The sequence below is a fragment of the Mus musculus genome, chromosome 10 (genome assembly GCF_000001635.26).
Source record: "Mus musculus strain C57BL/6J chromosome 10, GRCm38.p6 C57BL/6J".
NCBI lineage: Eukaryota > Metazoa > Chordata > Mammalia > Rodentia > Muridae > Mus > Mus musculus.
This window is the reverse complement of record NC_000076.6, coordinates 88396202-88413815: the sequence shown is the minus strand read 5'-3', so window position 1 is coordinate 88413815 and position 17614 is coordinate 88396202. Positions and strand designations below refer to the sequence as shown.

Here is a 17614-nt window from a genome sequence, read left to right as displayed (position 1 = left end):
ATGAACATGTAGGGGATTTTTCTATCTGCATTAAAGAAATTCTTTTAAAAATTATGTAAATAGAAGCAACCACAACTAGTAAAATGTTGTACAAAATTGTCCAACCTCCTCAGCTAGTAATAGGAATGCAAAAGGTAGCAACTGTCACCTTGATGGCTTAATGAGCACCCTCAAAAGTGATGACTCAGAGTTAATCTACGCACTGTAAATCTGTCCCTCTCAAACATCTGTGACCTCCTAGTTCTTTAGGGACAGAATGTGGAAATATATATATCATATACTTACCACACAAATATGTATACTTATAACAAGCCTGCCCAAAATCCTGAGAGGCATGAAGTAGAAAAATATTACATGGACATAGGAATTAAAGAGCAGGAGACCTTGGGCCATGAACTATGACTGACAGCTGTGAGCTGAGTGTAGCCGCACACTCCCGTGATCCCCTGAGGCAGGAAGGTCAGGAGGTCAAGGCTATCCTCAGCTACAGTGTGAGTGTGAAGACTAGCCTGGGCTATATGAAAGAAACCTTGTCTCAAAAAATAAAAACAAATAAGCAGAAAACTGTTGAGGAATGGGGTTCATGACCATCTCCACAAAGAGCTGCCTTTAAGATCTAAGTGGGAAAGAAGCAGGAAAGACGCTTCTGATTGCCAGTGAGCGCTCGCTCTTTCAGAGACTCTCGTCAGAGCCACGACTGATTTAAGTCAATATTTTAGCAACAGAGATGTATCTGGTTCTTGTCATTGGGCTAAATCCCCTTCCAGGTCCTTAAAAATATACAGCCTGACAGCTTCCACGGATAAGGAGGGATTATAAGTGTACAAATAAGTGGAGAGCATAAACTTGACAGTAAAACATGGGGTGTAATTAGTTTAAAGAGGCCCAGAGAACAATGCATCAAGAAAGATAAATGAGTACTCTGGCCTTGCCAAAACCAAGCCGGACTCGGCCGACCAGAACACAAACCCCATGAGTGCCCAGTCAGTCACAGAATAGAGCACTGCCAATTCTCTCTAACGAGTGCACTTCATGGGGTGACAAAATAGCAGGGGAGGGGCTGTCATGAGCAGACGCTTCAATCCAAAACAGCGCACGCCTGCGAGCGGTAATCCTGACACTTCATCTCTCTAAGCTTCATTCCTGAGGGAAAAAACCAAAATGCTCACCTCTTCTTTGTCGGTTCGGTTGTGTTCTTCCCGAGGGTTTCCCTAGAGCAAAGAGCAAAGTTGGCTTGTTACACACACCTCAGCTAGTGCGGCCCCCAACTGTGGACAGGGGAGACTTCACAACGGTCACTTTCTTGGTGGCTTCACTGGAACTGATGTGCCAATGGGAAGTGTCACAATGCTTAGGGCACCGAAAACATAAACAAATCGTATAAGGTGCTCATCTCTTAGCACCGGGACTTCAGGCCACAGACTAATTCCACAGCTGCTGAGCAGATAGGGATGAAATGCTACCAACAACCCTGTACCTCAAACTGTAACCAATAAAGCTCATTTAAATGCCACCTGGCTGTTTTACTTATAAACCATAGAATGGGGCTACCGGTCATTTTACGGACTGGCATCGTTTTACACCCGGGGACAGAGAAGTCGTTGCAGTATATGGTGCAAACGACCTGCTACTGGAGTTTACTGCTGATGTTTATAAATAGTGGGACACTCTTAGCAAATCTTCCAGATGAAAGACTTTACCCAGCTTGGAGTGGTCACCCTGCCCATCTCTGTACACCCCCGTGTGCATCAGTTGTGGGTTACTTCTTACAATGACTCACCGCATGGCTCTCTGCTCTTCCTCCATGTGCTCTCGGACCTGCTGTAGCTCCTTTAGCAGTTCAAGGTCAGTGCCATTCACCCAGGTGTAAACCACGTCGATTGGCATGGGCAGACAGAGCCTAGGGCAGACCCACAGCCCTCGGGTTAATGGGCAGACAGGGCCTAGGGCAGACCCACAGCCCTCCAGGTTAACTGCAGGTTTTTCAGAACATTTGGGGGGAAGGTTCTAACAGAACTTTTTAAGAGTTTAAATTTAACCTGGGGGGGGGGGGGGGTGCACGCGTTTGATCCCAGCACTCGGGAAGCAGAGGGAGGCTGATCTGAGTTCGAGGACAGCCTTGTCTATAGAGTGGATTCCAGGTACAGCCAGGGCCACACAGAGAAACCCCGTCTTTAAAAATCAACAAACAAACAAACAACAGAGTTTAAAATTAGACATTATCAAAGAAAATCAATAAAAAGGTGACAGAACTGTGTGCTTTTCTGGGCCGCTGCAGGCGGAGAGGTGTCTATCAAATACCAATACCATCTCTGTGAACTTCATTACCTTAGAAACTTCGTGAAACCATTTGATCCTCACAGCCACCCTTAAAGAGGTTGATATCCTTCCTTTTTAAAGATTATTTTCAGGGCTAGCAAGATGGCTTGGTGAATTCAGAGTGCTTGCTGCACAAACCCAAGACCTGATTTTGATCCCCGGACAGGTAAGGAAAGAGTTATCCTCTGACATCCACACACACCCTGTGGCATGCCACCCCGCCACCATGCACACACAATGACGGGGGTAATAAAGATTAATGGGGGAGACAAAAGGAGCTCCTTAGAGGCCTTGAGTTCTGGTTGAGCAGGGAGTGATCATTGGGTATGGGGGTGGGGTGGGGGGATGAGGTAGGTGGTGGTGGGGATTGCTTGGAGTGGAGAAAGTTCTGGAATTAGATGTGATGACAGCCATGCAACACGTGAGTGCATTTGGTGCTGCTTTCAACCATACACTGTAAAAATGGTTCAAATGCTAAAGTCTGGGCTATGGTAGGTGTGCTTTGCTACAAGAAAACAAGCAGGGTGAGAATAAAGGTTTTCTGGGAGTAGAGGGTGTTAGTTTTAGAACTTGGTTTAGAGTAGATAATCTATAGATAACCTATCACTAATATCTGCCACAAATACAGGATTGGCAGGAACAAATGCCAGGCCCGTCGTGGCCTTGGTGGGGACAGAGTGACTTGGTTCCTGCCCCTGGGACAGGGCCCCTGGCGTTAGCCTCCATAAGGGCAATGCCTGCCAAAGGCATAAGGTTTGTTGTATAATGTACATATTTCACGTTCCTCTCGAGGACTGGCCTTCCTGTTAACTTCCAAGACTTCACGATAATCTGAGATAGCACAAATCCATGGAGAAGAAGGGTGGGTGTGGCTAATGTCTCTAAAAAATGGTAAATGCTGGGACCTTCAGGGCAGCCCTTAAGGCTATGGGAAAGAGCTCTAGATACATGAGTGATACACACACACACATATATGTATTTCTCAAGTATGCAAAATATAAGCATGCAATATGAATTATGAGGAGCTTCATGAATCTAAAGGAACAAAACCAGTTATACTATGAGCCAGCTTGTCAGAAAGATACAGGCAGGCAGATTCCCAAATTCAAGGTCAGCCTAGGACAGAGCAGGATAAGGCCCAGGTGTGGTAGGAATGGTAATTTCAGGGCAGGGTTCCACCCAACTATCTTATCATCTGTTCTTAATTAAGGCAGACAGATCTCTGAATTCTTTTGCAACTTAAGAAAACAAGGTATGCTTACCTTGGAGTAAATGACTGGGTTGATATGTAAAATAAGACAGGACCTGTGTTCTGCAGGAGCTATCCTGAGAATTTATTAGGATAAAAAGAGAGAACTGCTTGGAGAAAACACACAACACACAACACACACACACACACACACACACACACACACACACACACACACATACAAGCAGGACATGGACAGAGAGACCTATTAGAATAGGAAGCAAGCAGAAGATAGACAGAGAAATCTCCAGAGAAAAAGCAGAACAGAGAGAGAAGCAGACTGGAAAAGCTGTGTCAAGCAGAACACAGGTCATCAGCCTGGATCCACGATTTGACTTTGAGTCATTCTCTTTGACACTCCCAGACATCCCCTTCTCTCAGAACCCCTCTCCATGCTGAGGCTCGTCCTTGGCAATCAAATGCAGCCAAATGTAAAAAGGATAATTAAAAATACAGCAAGGTAATCAGAAGTTTAAACAGCAAAACACAGTGAAGTTATCTACTGGCCCAAGTGAAGACCTGGTCTAAGTAAAGCCACCACCTCCTGTGCCCCATAGATGTTCCAAGTCCAACCCCTCTCTTTCCTTTGTCCCAGAGCCCTCGTCACCTAACCTGCCACCTCTTCTACTAGCTACATAACTCCTTCCTGTGCACATAAGCACATAAGACCTTCTTGCTTCACTTCCCAAAGCATCTGAGATAATAGATCACCCAGCACAGAAGCAGCCGTGTCTGCTGAAAAGCCCTCAGCGTGAGGCAGGAGGATGGAGTCTCCCCCAACCCGCTTGTTTTTAAATCATCTGCAAAATAAGAATGAGGCCCAGCCTTGCCTTAGTGGTTCTGTTCAGGTTTATTCTTCCAAAAGAAGGTTTCCTTAGTTCACTGACTTAACAAAACAAAACAAAACAAAACCACCAAACAACCAGGAAAAAAAAAACAAGACCAAAAACCTAAACAAGCAATCCCACCACTCTGAAGGTGCAGACCCCTCATCTGTTTGGGTGTTGACATTTTAGATGGTTTTTTCCCTTTTCTAAATAAATGGACAGGTTTTTTGTTCATTTGTTTGCTTTATAGCCAACTTCCAAAGTTTGTCTTTGTGATACTTCATTCTGATTATCAGCTTGATATTAGAGGTGCCTAGGGTGACAGGGAGCCACAGGCTTGAGTATGCCTATGAAGGCATTTCAGGAGGATTAACTGGGGGGGGGGCACCCTGGATGTGGGCAGCGCAATCCCCATTAGCTTGGGTACCAGACTGAGTAAAAGGGGGCAAAGGGGCCTAGCAAACACAGAAGTGGATGCTCACAGTCAGCTAATGGATGGAGCACAGGGCCCCCAATGGAGGAGCTAGAGAAAGTATCCAAGGAGCTAAAGGGATCTGCAACCCTAAAGGTGCAACAACATTATGAACTAACCAGTACCCAGGAGCTCTTGACTCTAGCTGCATATGTATCAAAAGACGGCCTAATCGGCCATCACTGGAAAGAGAGGCCCATTGGCCATGCAAACATTATATGCCCCAGTACAGGGGAATGCCAGGGCCAAAAAATGGGAATGGGTGGGTAGGGGAGTGGGGGGGAGGGTATGGGGGACTTTTGGGATAGCATTCTAAATGTAATTGAGGAAAATACATAATAATAAAAATATTAAAAAAATAATAAATAACAAAAAGGGGGGGCAAAGGGGGAAAACTAGCTGAGCACTGGATTTCCCGCCTTGGCTTCCATATCTACCAACCTGCCCTGCCTGCAAAGCTTTGAGCTACCACGCCTTCCCCACTATGAATCACCAGCCAGAATAAACCTGTCCTTCCTTCAAGTCTCTCTTTGTCAGATATCTGGTCATAGCAAGGAGGAAATCCACGCTCCATTTGCCCTTTCTTGCAGCCCGGACACAGGATTGGGCAATATGTATATATATATAAATACTTCCATCATGGATTAATTACTTCATGGGAGAATTGTCCAAGTGACAACCGACAACCACCTTTTGCTTGAAAGATGTGAGCGAGAGCTTGGCAGCACCTACCTATAATTACAAAACTCTCAAGAGGCCCAAGAAAAGATGATCTCGGGTCAGCCTGGGTTATGCTGAGGCCCTGCTCTCACCCTACCCTCCAGAAGAGATGAGGCATTTATAGTCTAGCTGAGTAAAAACTAAACAGATATGAAGTCTGAGAGGTAAAACGTCACAGGGAAAATATAGAAAGTCTACGTAAGGACTATTTTTAGATAGAGATATTAGAGATTGCTTTACTGGGAAATAGTCCGGGATAGGAATGGAGCCCACTGGTAGAGTGTTTTCTCAGTATGCACGAGATCTAGGCAACTTCAGCACAGAGCTGAGACCACGGCATTGTAGAACACAGTGTAAAACCTGGGAATGAGCCAGTGTGGAAGCTGGAGGAAGAAACATACCAGGAAAAAGGTATTTTCATGTGCCCTGAGACACACGCCTATGTCGCTTATCCAAGAAACTAGGGAAGACCAAGCAATCGGGTAAACCTGACTAGAAATGGAGACCAGAGAGGTAATGGGTCCCGATGCTTTGTCAGGAAAATGAAGACACATGTGTGCCGTAGTCGAGTGTGACCCCAGCAGCCGAGGCTTCACAATCAGGGTTAGCGTTAGGGCTAGAGGTTGTTCTCAGGACATCCTGGGTGCTCACTCTCACTGAGTATGGCTAGGAACTCGCAAGATGCTGCTCATACTGCTGTCAATACTTCTTTAACCACACCTCCCTCCTCCAGCCACGCCCTCTTCAGCACCGTTCTCTTGGAAGAGAATTCACTCACAATATGCATCTTCTGCAGCACTTTATGCTCGGAGGGATTCTTAGTATACTTAATACCTCCACCTCCACCTCCACCATGGGCACGTGTATCTTCCATGAGATAGCCAGCACCTGGGGCAGAAGTGGAACTAGGCATCTGCAGCCTGCCTTCCTAGTCACTTATTTTCTCTCCTACACTTCCAGGGTTTCTCTCCCCACTGCAACCATATTCAGAAACATCCCCTAGGTGTTTCCTGCACACTCCTTGGTGGGCCTCACACAGTAGCCGGTGGCACACAGATTACTTAGAAACAGGCTGCTGCTCTCTGTCAGCTTCTAACTGCAGGGGGTCCAAGGTGGCCTCAGAATGAGTGCTCTTTTGGAAGAAGTTCCGGGCTAATGCTGCTGCTGCCACCGATCTCGGTGGCCGCACTTTGAGATCAGCTGACCTCTATGTAGCTGTGTTCCAACTCCCCCCACTGCACCTCCTGTCCTCTATGTAAGAGTAACGGATTCCTCTCAGTCACCATTATTTGCCTGAGGTCTGGAATAGTGCCTCATGAGTGGGTTAATATGTACCAGTTAGATAAATAACGATAATCTCGTTATAATTTTATTATTATCATTATTAATGTTTTGGGTGTTTTGCCTGTATGCATATCGGTGTATCCTCTATGTGCCTGGTGCCTGCAGAAGCCAGAAAGAGGAAATGGATCCCCTGGAAGCAAAGTCACAGACAACTGATTGCTGCCATTTAGGTGCTGGAAATCAAACCCCGGTCTTCTGGAGGCGCGATCGGTGCCTCTAACCACTAGCTATCTCTTTAGCCCCGGTACCTATTATTCCTTCAGCATATATGTGTGTTTCCCACTAATGTCTATCTCACTCGGTATACCCACACACAACGCATTCAAGGACACTCCAACTCACATGCTCCCAAATGGTCTTTATTATGGTGTGTGTTGTGTTTGTGTGGGTGCATGTTTCTATGCGGCAGAGAGAGCACACACTCGTGTGGTGGGCAGAGAACAACCTCGAGGTGTCAGTTCTCATACCATTCATTAGGTTTGTGTGTCAAGCATTTAGACACTGAAAATGTTAACAAACAAACAAACAAAACAAAAACAACTCCCCCACCAAAACCTTGCTTGATTCAATACACTTTTCAGTGGAAAGATGGAAAGGAAGGAAGGAAAAGGAAGGAAGGAAGGAAGGATACCTATGCTGAAGTTTTCCTGGTAAAGTAATGACTCACTCTTAATATATTTTTTTTTTTATTAGAATCAGGACATATAGGTAAATGTTCAGCTGAGGAAAACAACTCAAGTTCCTAAGTCATTCATACGCTGGCTCTGCTAATGAGCCGGTTATCACATGTTTAACTCACAGGTTAAATTTAAAAACCTGACAGAGACCGCATGACTGGCTCCCAGCCGAGTCAGTTGTTTTTGTAGCAAGCTTGGCAGAGATGAGTCTGAGCCTTTAGTTATAACCACTAGACCATACTGGTTTCCAGTTGAGGAGGAAGCCGGTGACTCAGAATGAAAGGGACCCTGCCAAATACGTGATACAATTGTCTTCAAATCACTACATCAAAGTAACAAAGTCACTTTGCACCCTCAGACCTGCAGTAGAAAAGAGCTTCACACGGTTTAATAGCCATGCGTTACACGTGATGAAAGAGCCCAGAAGGAATGTCTGCCTTGAAACCAGGAGCAATGGATGATTTACGTATTAGCAACAAGTGAACACACAGACTGGGATTTCCTTCTCATTCCAGAGCAAATGACACTAATAAGAACTGTACAGTAGCGGGGTGGGTGGTGGCAGTACAAGCCTTTGGCCCCAGAACTTGGGAGACAGAGGCAGGCAGATCTCTAGATCAAGTTCCAAGGCAGCCAGGGCTACACAGAAAAACCCTGTCTCACAAAACAAAACAAAACAACAACAAAACAAACAAACAAACAAATCTAGCAAAGGAATGGAAGCTTTTGGGCGGCAAGATGAATCACAGCAGGTAAGAGCACTGACTGCTCTTCCAAAGGTCCTAGTTCAGATCCTAGCAACCACATGGTGGCTCACAACCACCCGAAATGAGATCTGACGCCCTCTTCTGGTGTGTCTGAAGTCAGTGTCAGGGTACTTATGTATAATAATTAAATGTTTGGGCCAGAGTGAAGCTGACCAGAGCGAGCAGAGGTCCTTCCTAAAAATTCTCAACAATTCCCAACAACCACATGAAGGCTCACAACCATCTGTGCAGCTACAGTGTACACACAAACATAAAATAAATAACTTTTAAAAAATGGAAGCTTTCAATAAACAGTATAAACTGTACGTAGTGCAACCTAAAAATGGAAGAAACATTATTCACCGAATTTTAGCCTGCAACCCCAGCCTTTGGGAGTCTGAGGCAGGACTCTAAGCGTGAAGCCAGACTGGGCTACATATTGAGACCAATAGTTTTAATATAAATCTTTAGTGAGCTGAGTGTAGATGCATATCTTCAATCCGAGCGAACACTCAGGAGCTCAGGCAGGCAGATGTGTGAGTTTGAGGCTGGCTTGGTCTACACAGCAAGTTCCAGGCTACACAATGAGATCCTGTCTCAAACAAAATGAAAAAATTCTTCAGATAGAAAACAAGAGTATGCTGGGGTATGGTGGCGCATGCCTTTAATCCCAGCACTTGGGAGGCAGAGGCAGGCGGATTTCTGAGTTCGAGGCCAGCCTGGTCTATAGAGTATGTTCCAGGACAGCCAGGGCTACTCAGAGAAACCCTGTCTCAAAAAAAACAAAACAAACAACAACAACAAAAAACTTACTGAATTAAAAAATCCGTATTTCCTAGCAGCACACACTGGGGTACGCAGTAGGTGCTCCATAAATGTGTGAGTTGGGGAGGATCACTTTGGAACTTTTAGCAGGGGTGGGAGTCGGGTGGGAGAATCAAGATGGAGAAACACGGAAGTGATGTGACAGGGAAGTGACTAATCCTTTCCTAAAGCACTGGTCACCAGGCCTGCAGCCTCAGGACCACCAGGAAACTGGTTAGAGATGCAATTCTCAGAGACACTCGAAGACTCAAGCTCTGGGGTGAGGGGAAAAAACCCTACCTTTGCTCACACTTTCCTAGCGTGCAAAATTTAACACCCACTGTAGTTAGGGGGTGTTTCTCAGCCTTACGTGGGTCTGCTGGCCTCAACACAGAGAACCATCAAGACCCACAAGAGCTTTGCTGTAGGTATTCATGTTTTCCATATTTGCAATGTAACAAGACAGCTTAAAGCTATGAGCTTCCCTACATGTTAATGTTTGTAACTTTTGTCATGAAAACCACAATTTTCTTGGGGGTGGGGGTGGGGTTTAAAATGACTGCTTTGCCAGCACAAACGTTTGAGCCTTGGGACCAAACAATGAAACTATCATTGTCTTTTTTTTTTATTATTACTTGCAAGCACTTTATTAATGGATCCATCTGTGAAACCCAGAAAAATATATTTTCTAGGAAATATCATCAAAATTTAGAGAGAGGCATTTCTGAGATTCCTGAAATTTTCTGTTCCGTTTTAACAGAAGCAAGCTAGCTAGCATCCACTTTCAATCTGTTTAAATATGATGCTTTGGTTAGCCAACCAAAAGGGAAAGATTTATGGAGAAAAGTTCTGCTCACAGGGACATGGGGAGGAGCATCTTTTTATAGAACAATTTCAGACAATAGTTTATACTCTGACACTAAACTCAAGACCAGCCATTGCAACTTACGGGTTAGTTGCTGTGTGGAATCTGAAAACTCTAGGGTTTTTACATTAAAACCCATTGGCCTTTCTCGCACATTGAACAACTAAACTATTAAAATGCAAGATTCTATAACATCACACACCGGAAACCAACGGTCTCCAGTAGACCTGCCAAATGTTGATACATTTTATTAATCGTCTTACATAATATTAACAAATGTGATTTCAGGGATGAGATCAAACCTAGTCACAAAAGCATTGTGAAATTGTTAAGTGTCTTCACATTGGAAGCAAGTTCTATAAACCTGAAGACACAAATGTTATTATTACTAACAAATACTATTGTTTGCTTTCCTTGAAATGACAAGATCACTGTGTTCATTGACAAATAAAATAAAAAACAACTAAGTCCCAGTTACCATACTATTATCTGGTCTATAAAGTAATAAGAGTTACCATGAAAAAAGGCTAGTTGAACTTGTGACTCAACCGCCCAAGGGCGTTTACTTAATTAAGCAATCACCATGCAGTTAATGTGAACATCATCTAGAACAGTGGTTCTTAACCTCCCTAATGCTGCAACCCTTTAATACAACTCCTCGTGTGGTTGTGACTCCCGACCATAAAAGTATTTCATTACTACATCATAACTGTAATTTTGCTACTGTTATGAATCATATTGCAAATATCTGATATGCATGATATCTGCTATTCAACCCCCAAAGGGGGTCATGACCCACAGGTTGAAAACCACTGATCTAGGGAATTAAAAAAACGCAAGTGTGTACTCAAGGGTCAACATAAAAATCAGGCTAGCAACCGCTCTGCTTCATTGTGAGCATTTAGGTATAGGAACACCCTATCCTGTTCCCTTTAAGCAATGCAGTGGTAAGATACTAGGGTGTGAGCAATTTTACACACTTGTTTTTATACCATTCACTAATGTATACAGGTTGGGTTTTTGTTTGTTTGGTTGGTTGGTTTTTGGTTTTTCGAGACAGGGTTTCTCTGAATAGCCCTGGCTGTCCTGGAACTCACTTTGTAGACCAGGCTGGCCTCGAACTCAGAAATCTGCCTGCCTCTGCCTCCCAAGTGCTGGGATATGTATACAGTTTTTAAAAAGCAAACAACATACAAACATTTGTTATAGAAAGCTCTTTTATTCCACTGAACTGGAGGCTCTTTCTTTGGAGGCCTGGGTGCCTCTGGAAACCGCTGCTTTGCGGATCCTAAGAGCTGGGCTTTTTCCCTACTTTGATTACGTGTTCTGTCCCCTGCTACTGTTACAACAGATACATGCATCTCTGTGACCAGAGCCTTGTAAAGCTGAGTTACTCTTTGTGGAAGGGATGTCATTCACCCTTAGTGTCCACTGAAGACCACAGTAAAACCTGAGCGCTTAGGCTGCAGAGTTGGCCCCGTGGTTAGGAGCACTGACTGCTCTTGCAGAGGACCCGGGTTCGGTTCCCAGCACCTACATCAGGCAGTTGTGAACTGCCTGAAACTCCAGTTCAGTTGAATCTGACGGACTTTTCTGACGTCCGTGGGCACCTACATGTAACTGCACATAGTCACATACAAACACATGACTTTTAAATATTTTTTTCTAATTAAAAACTTTTTTAAATATGAAAAGGACCTCTGTGATTCACTGTATCCGTAGGAAGGGAAGTAGGGTAGTGGGGTAAAAATTGCTTCTATTCTGAGGCCTGGCTTATGAAGGGGTAAAAATCTCCAAGAATATGAATAAGCAGTGCATTAGGAATCTTGGCCTAACCAGGGAAGACCCAGACACTGAGGTCAGCCACTGGTCCCTCACAAATGCAGCTAGACGGGACGACCAAATGTGCAAGATCCAGCCTGGCAGTTACTACGGCCATGCATGACTGACAGTGATGGCAAGCAGGCTACTGCTCCCATCTGGCTCTGGCTGTGTATTGCTACCTATTCCATATCCTGTACCTCACAGAGCGTGAGGCATAAAGTGAGTCCTTGCAACTTTGTCTATTCAACAGTGCAAAGCGAGATAATTTCTTGAACACGTTTTTACCTACAAAATAGGAATGAACTAGAAGGCTTCTTCAGGTGGGTATATATACTCTGAAATATATGGACTGAAGTTTTAGGAGCAAAATCACACCTCTACTAAAAAGTCTGCATGGGAAAATGAGTGCTTGAAACCATCTGATTGTAGAGAGTTGGAATGCTGCCGATTCAGGAGCCACACACATCCCCTTGGGCTATTTGTAATATTCTTTTGAGGTCGTACATATATATGCTCAAGCTACACCCAGTGCTTTCTACTGCCTAAGGGATCAAGATGTAGAACTCTCAGCTCCTTCTCCAGCACCATGTCTGCCTGCACACTGCCATGCTTCCTGCCATGATGATAATGGACTAAACCTCTGAACTGTAAGCCAGCCTCGATTAAATGTTGTCCTTTATAAGAGTTGTCTTGGTCATGGTGACGCTACTCAGCAATAAAACCCTAACAAAGACACCCACTTACCTGATATTTTTGAAAAATACATTTATTTACTTACTTATTTATTTTTAAGATTTATTTATTTATTAGATGTAAGAACACTGTAGCTATCTTTAGACACTCCAGAAGAGGGAGTCAGTTCTCGTTACGGGTGGTTGTGAGCACCATGTGGTTGCTGGGATTTGGAACTCCGGACCTTCGGAAGAGCAGTCGGGTGCTCTTACCCACTGAGCCATCTCACCAGCCCAAAAAATACATTTATGACTTTCTTTTGCTACATAACTATAAAAACTTCATGAACATAGACGCATATAACTTGGCACAATTAGAATCCATGCTCCTGGCTACTTATATTTCCCTCAAAAGTAAACTATTTCCTTAGAGGTGAGAGGTGTGTTTCATGTTGCCATAAACAACCTGAAAGATCTCTTTAACTAACTACCATATTTAATATATGACTTATTATTTAAATTCAAATAACAGATGCTCTACAAAATGACTCTCATCTTACCGATTCTGAAAGGATTTCCCAGCAATGTTGTCTCTGTAGGAATCAAACAAAACATGGTACTGATCTCGGCTCCATTCCAGAACCACCTACAAGAAAAAGAGAAACACCAACACTTTCCGTGCATCAAAAACTAACAGTGCAATATAAAAGTCCACTACAAGACATAAAACAACTGGGAAAGGAGCAGATGGAGTGGTCCAAAGCACCCACCCACTCGGCGTGTGCTCCACACCAGACATCCTGCTCGGGATGGTGAATAAGCTACAACTGTGGCTCAGCCATCTGAGACGACTTAGGATCTCACTGGCCTGGGAATGGGGTCTGGGAATACGAAATGTTTAGAAGTGATGTTTGAATGGGGTCTGGAAGGAGGACGAGAAAGACAATGTCAGTTAGTTGGAAGAATGTTTGGGGTAGGTTGCTTGAGGCCAACTGTGTGGTTGGATTTTTCTTCTTCTTCTTTTTAAATGTTCATTGGCGTTTTACCTACATGTATGTCTGTGTGAGGGTGTTGGAACTCCAGCAACCAGAGTTAGACAGGTGTGAGCCATCGTGTGGATACTGATAATTGAACCCAAATCCTCTGGAAGAGCAGCCAGTCTTCAGCCCCATGGGGTTGGCTTTTTCAAGCAAATAGGTAGATAAACCAGGAGAGATTGGAAGCTAGGACAGGAAGCTGGGCCCTGACTATGGCCTGTCCTGCCGCACATGGGTTAGCAGACACTCTGGAGGACAGCCTATGTACCCCCTACAGTCTGGGAAGGGTTCTTCTCAGAGCTCATAAGAACACCAACAGCAGAAGAGACTAACGTGACCTTACTACACGGCTTCCACTGATGGCCTTGCTACAGAAGCTCCCAAAGGATGTTCACAAACATCTGTACACAGGCCTCATCCTCTCCTCCATTCTTGAGTACTGAGGGAATGTCCTTCCTAGCAAAGGCCCTACCTGTGTGTGATCTGCTCTAGGCCTCATGCATCTCATGGTCTTCCTCCTTTCCTCTTTCCTCTAAGTAGATTTTGCCTACTGGCACACAAGCACGTTCTGGGTCTTTGGAAAGCCCTCCCTTTACACCCTTCTAGCTGACCACTCTATTCGAAATCCTCTATAGCTTTCCAAGTCATTTACACTCTTCTGACGCCTTCAGCTCACTCCACCACTCCTGCCCTCGCCCATCTCAGCGGCCTACCAAGGCTCTATGCTGTCAGGACCAGTAACATTTGCTAGCTCTCTACCTTAACTCTTGAGAGCTGCCCAGTTCCTCTTTCTAGAAGCATACCCCACCCCTACTCTGGTTGCTTCCCTGCCACACGCCTTCTAGCTTCATGTCCCTTCTCTGCCAAGGTAGGATGCTTGTTGATGGATTCCTGGCAAGATCCAGGACCCTGCTACCATCACAGTGAATGAAGTTAGGCATGCATACAACTGTCCTCCAGGGCTTCAAATTCCTGGAGAAGGAAAGTGCTTGATCTCTGATAGCACACAGAACCAAACCCATAGCTATAAAATGTCATCTACACCGTGAGATGCATGAATATCAATTTATTGAGTACAAACATAGCAATTCTTTTTAAAAAACAAACCACAAAATGAAGTGAGGAAAATTGTTCTTGGCTAGCAGGTTGTCTAGAACATGTAGGAGATGGGAGGGCGGGTGTATGACCTCACCAGGGGTCACACTCAGCTGATATGTTTTATGTTTCTTCCATGTGCCCGCTCCTACCAGAAAAACCTACCTCACCAAGTCCAGAGTGCTTTAACATGCTAGGAAAACAGTTCCTTATTTCTCCGTTCAATTCAAATGTTCTCTCCTTTGCTCCAACAACTTTTATCTTGACTATGAAATCAGCCACCCAGGGTCTGCAGCCCCACCCTGCCTGGCTGTTCACTTTGCTGTTTTCGTTTGAACATTTTTTTTTCTTTATTTTTGCCTGCATGTATGTCTGTTCACCACATGTATATAGTGCCTGTGAAGGTCAGAAAAAGGCACCAGCTCCCTCGGCCCTGGAGCTACAGGCAGGTGTGAGTTGCCACACAGGTGTTGGGAATTGAACCAAGGACCCCTGGGAGAAGAACAACCAGTACTCTTAAATGTTGAGCCACCTCTCCAGCCTCGGCTAGGATGTCATTATTTACTTTTTATCCCATTAGCCAGGCATACTAGACCTCTTATTAAACAGAACACGGCTTCTGGAACCTTCATTATTGTAATGGCAAAATACTTAAATATGGCACTAACAAAAATTTTAAATGTACCTGGAGATTAATGTCACTTCTTACACATGAAATGCTAGGTCGTCACTGGAAGCTTTTCCTGCAGATGCCAGCCTCTAAACCAGCGGTTCTCAACCCGTGGGTCTCCACCCCTTTGGGTTCCTATATCAGGTACCCTGTATATTAGATATTTACATTATGATTCATAACTGTAGCAAAATTACAGTTATGGAGTAGAAATAAAATAATTTTATGGGGCTGGTGAGATGGCTCAGTGATTAAGAGCACTGACTGCTCTTCCAAAGGTGCTGAGTTCAAATCCCAGCAACCACATGGTGGCTCACAACCACCTGTAATGAGATCTGATGCCCTCTTCTGGCACGTTTGAAGACAGCTACAGTGTACTTATGTATAATAAAAAAATCAATCTTTGGTCTGAAGCCAGCAGGGACTGAGTGAGTGGAGTTGATTGGAGCAAGTGGGAACAACTGGAGCAAGCAGAGGTCCTAAAAATTCAATTCCCAACAACCACATGAAGGCTCACAACCATCTGTAGCGCTATAGTGTACTCACATACATAAAGTAAATAAATCTTTAAAGAAAAAAGAAATAATTTTATGGTTGGGGGGTCTCCACAGCACGAGGAACTGTACTGAAGGGCCACAGCATTAGGGAGGGTGAGAGCCACTACTCTAAACCATTTCCCTCAGAAAATGGTTCATTAGCAAACAAACAGGGTGGTTTGTTGGTAAAACCTGAGACTAGATGAACTATAATGCTACTTATGAAAATTATTTGTGACATACCATACAGGGGTATTAGTTTTAAAATTAAAGACCATTAGAAGGAGTTTGTTAAGTAAAAATGTTTCTGTCTCTCTCTTTCCTACCTCCCCCACAGCACCCCCCCCCCAATGTGTGCACGTGCACAAATGTGTGTGGATGTCAAAGATATCTTCCTCATTTTCTCTCGGACTCATTTTTGAGGCAGGGCCTCTCATTAAGCATGGGGCTCAAAGCCGGGCATGGTGGCGTACGCCTTTAATCCCAGCACTCGGGAGGCGGAGGCAGGTAGATTTCTGAGATCGAGGCCAGCCTGGTCTACAAAGTGAGTTCCAGGACAGCCAGGGCTACAGAGAAACCCTGTCTCGAAAAACCAAAAAAAAAAAAAAAAAAAAAAAGGAAAAGAAAGAAAGTGTTGTACTGCAAAGTTACAGTAATAAAATCAGCATGGTACTGACACGATGATCAATGGAATGAAACTGAAGATCCAGAAATAAATACACACGTCTACTGACACCTGATTCCTGATTTATTAAAAAAACAAAAATGCCAAGAATACACACTGGATAAAAGACAACATCTTCAGCCGGGCGTGGTGGCGCACGCCTTTAATCCCAGCACTCGGGAGGCGGAGGCAGGTAGATTTCTGAGATCGAGGCCAGCCTGGTCTACAGAGTGAGTTCCAGGACAGCCAGAGCTATACAGAGAAACCCTGTCTCAAAAAAACAAAACAAAACAAAACAAAAAAACCAAGAGACAACATCTTCAACAAATGGTGCTGGTTGAATGCAATGTCTGCACATACAAAAATACAAATAGATTTATACTTATCACCGTGCACAAAACTCAATTCCATACGGATCAAAGACCTTAACCATAAAACCAGATACACTAAACCTGACAGAAGACAGGCAGAAATAGCCGTGACACATTGGCACAGGAAAAGACTTTCTTAGTAGAACACTGTTAGCACAAGCACTAAGATCAATAATTAGTAAATGGGACAGCATGTAAAAGGAACTTTTCTTCTCCTGTTGTAATGATTGTCTGGGAGGCTCACTGCCTCTGCCTGCTAACCTAGGCCTAGTCCTAGCCTTTGCACAATCTAATCCACACCTAGAATGTTCTCAGACTCTGAGACCTGCTGCTGGATAAGCTCACTCTTCCTTTCCTCCTTCCTTTCTTTTTGTTTGTTTGTTTTTCGAGACAGGGTTTCTCTGTGTAGCCCTGGCTCTCCTGGAACTCACTCTGTAGACCAGGCTGGACTCGACCTCAGAAATTCGCCTGCCTCTGCCTCCCGAGTGCTGGGATTAAAGGCGTGCGCCACCATGCCCGGCTCTTCCTCTTTCTTAAATCTAGCTGTCTGGTTCAATTCTTGTGTTCTGTCTTAAACTCCTCTCCCAGCTGAGTTCCTCTGTTTGATCTCAAACTAAGTCTAGCAATCTGTTCTAATCTTCTGGCTCCTTCTCATTCTCTGGCTCGTTCTGTCTTTACTGTGTCTAGCTTGTTCTCTCCTCAATCCATCTCTGTAAAACTCTC

At 44.3% G+C, this 17614-nt stretch overlaps 1 protein-coding gene across 3 annotated transcripts in view; it reads right to left on the bottom strand.

Moving 5' to 3' along the window:
• Positions 1-17614, bottom strand: part of Gnptab (N-acetylglucosamine-1-phosphate transferase, alpha and beta subunits) — a 68191-nt gene that overhangs the window by 33509 nt on the left and 17068 nt on the right. For 2 of the 3 annotated variants that reach the window (XM_006513848.2, NM_001004164.3), the window contains exons 2-4: positions 13079-13164; positions 1781-1900; positions 1170-1211 (exon numbers count right to left, since the gene is read on the bottom strand). In XM_006513848.2, coding sequence (XP_006513911.1) covers positions 1170-1211; positions 1781-1900; positions 13079-13164 — 248 coding nt within the window. The remainder of the gene's footprint in view (positions 1-1169; positions 1212-1780; positions 1901-13078; positions 13165-17614) is intronic. The other variant, NM_001364707.1, reaches the window with a different exon arrangement.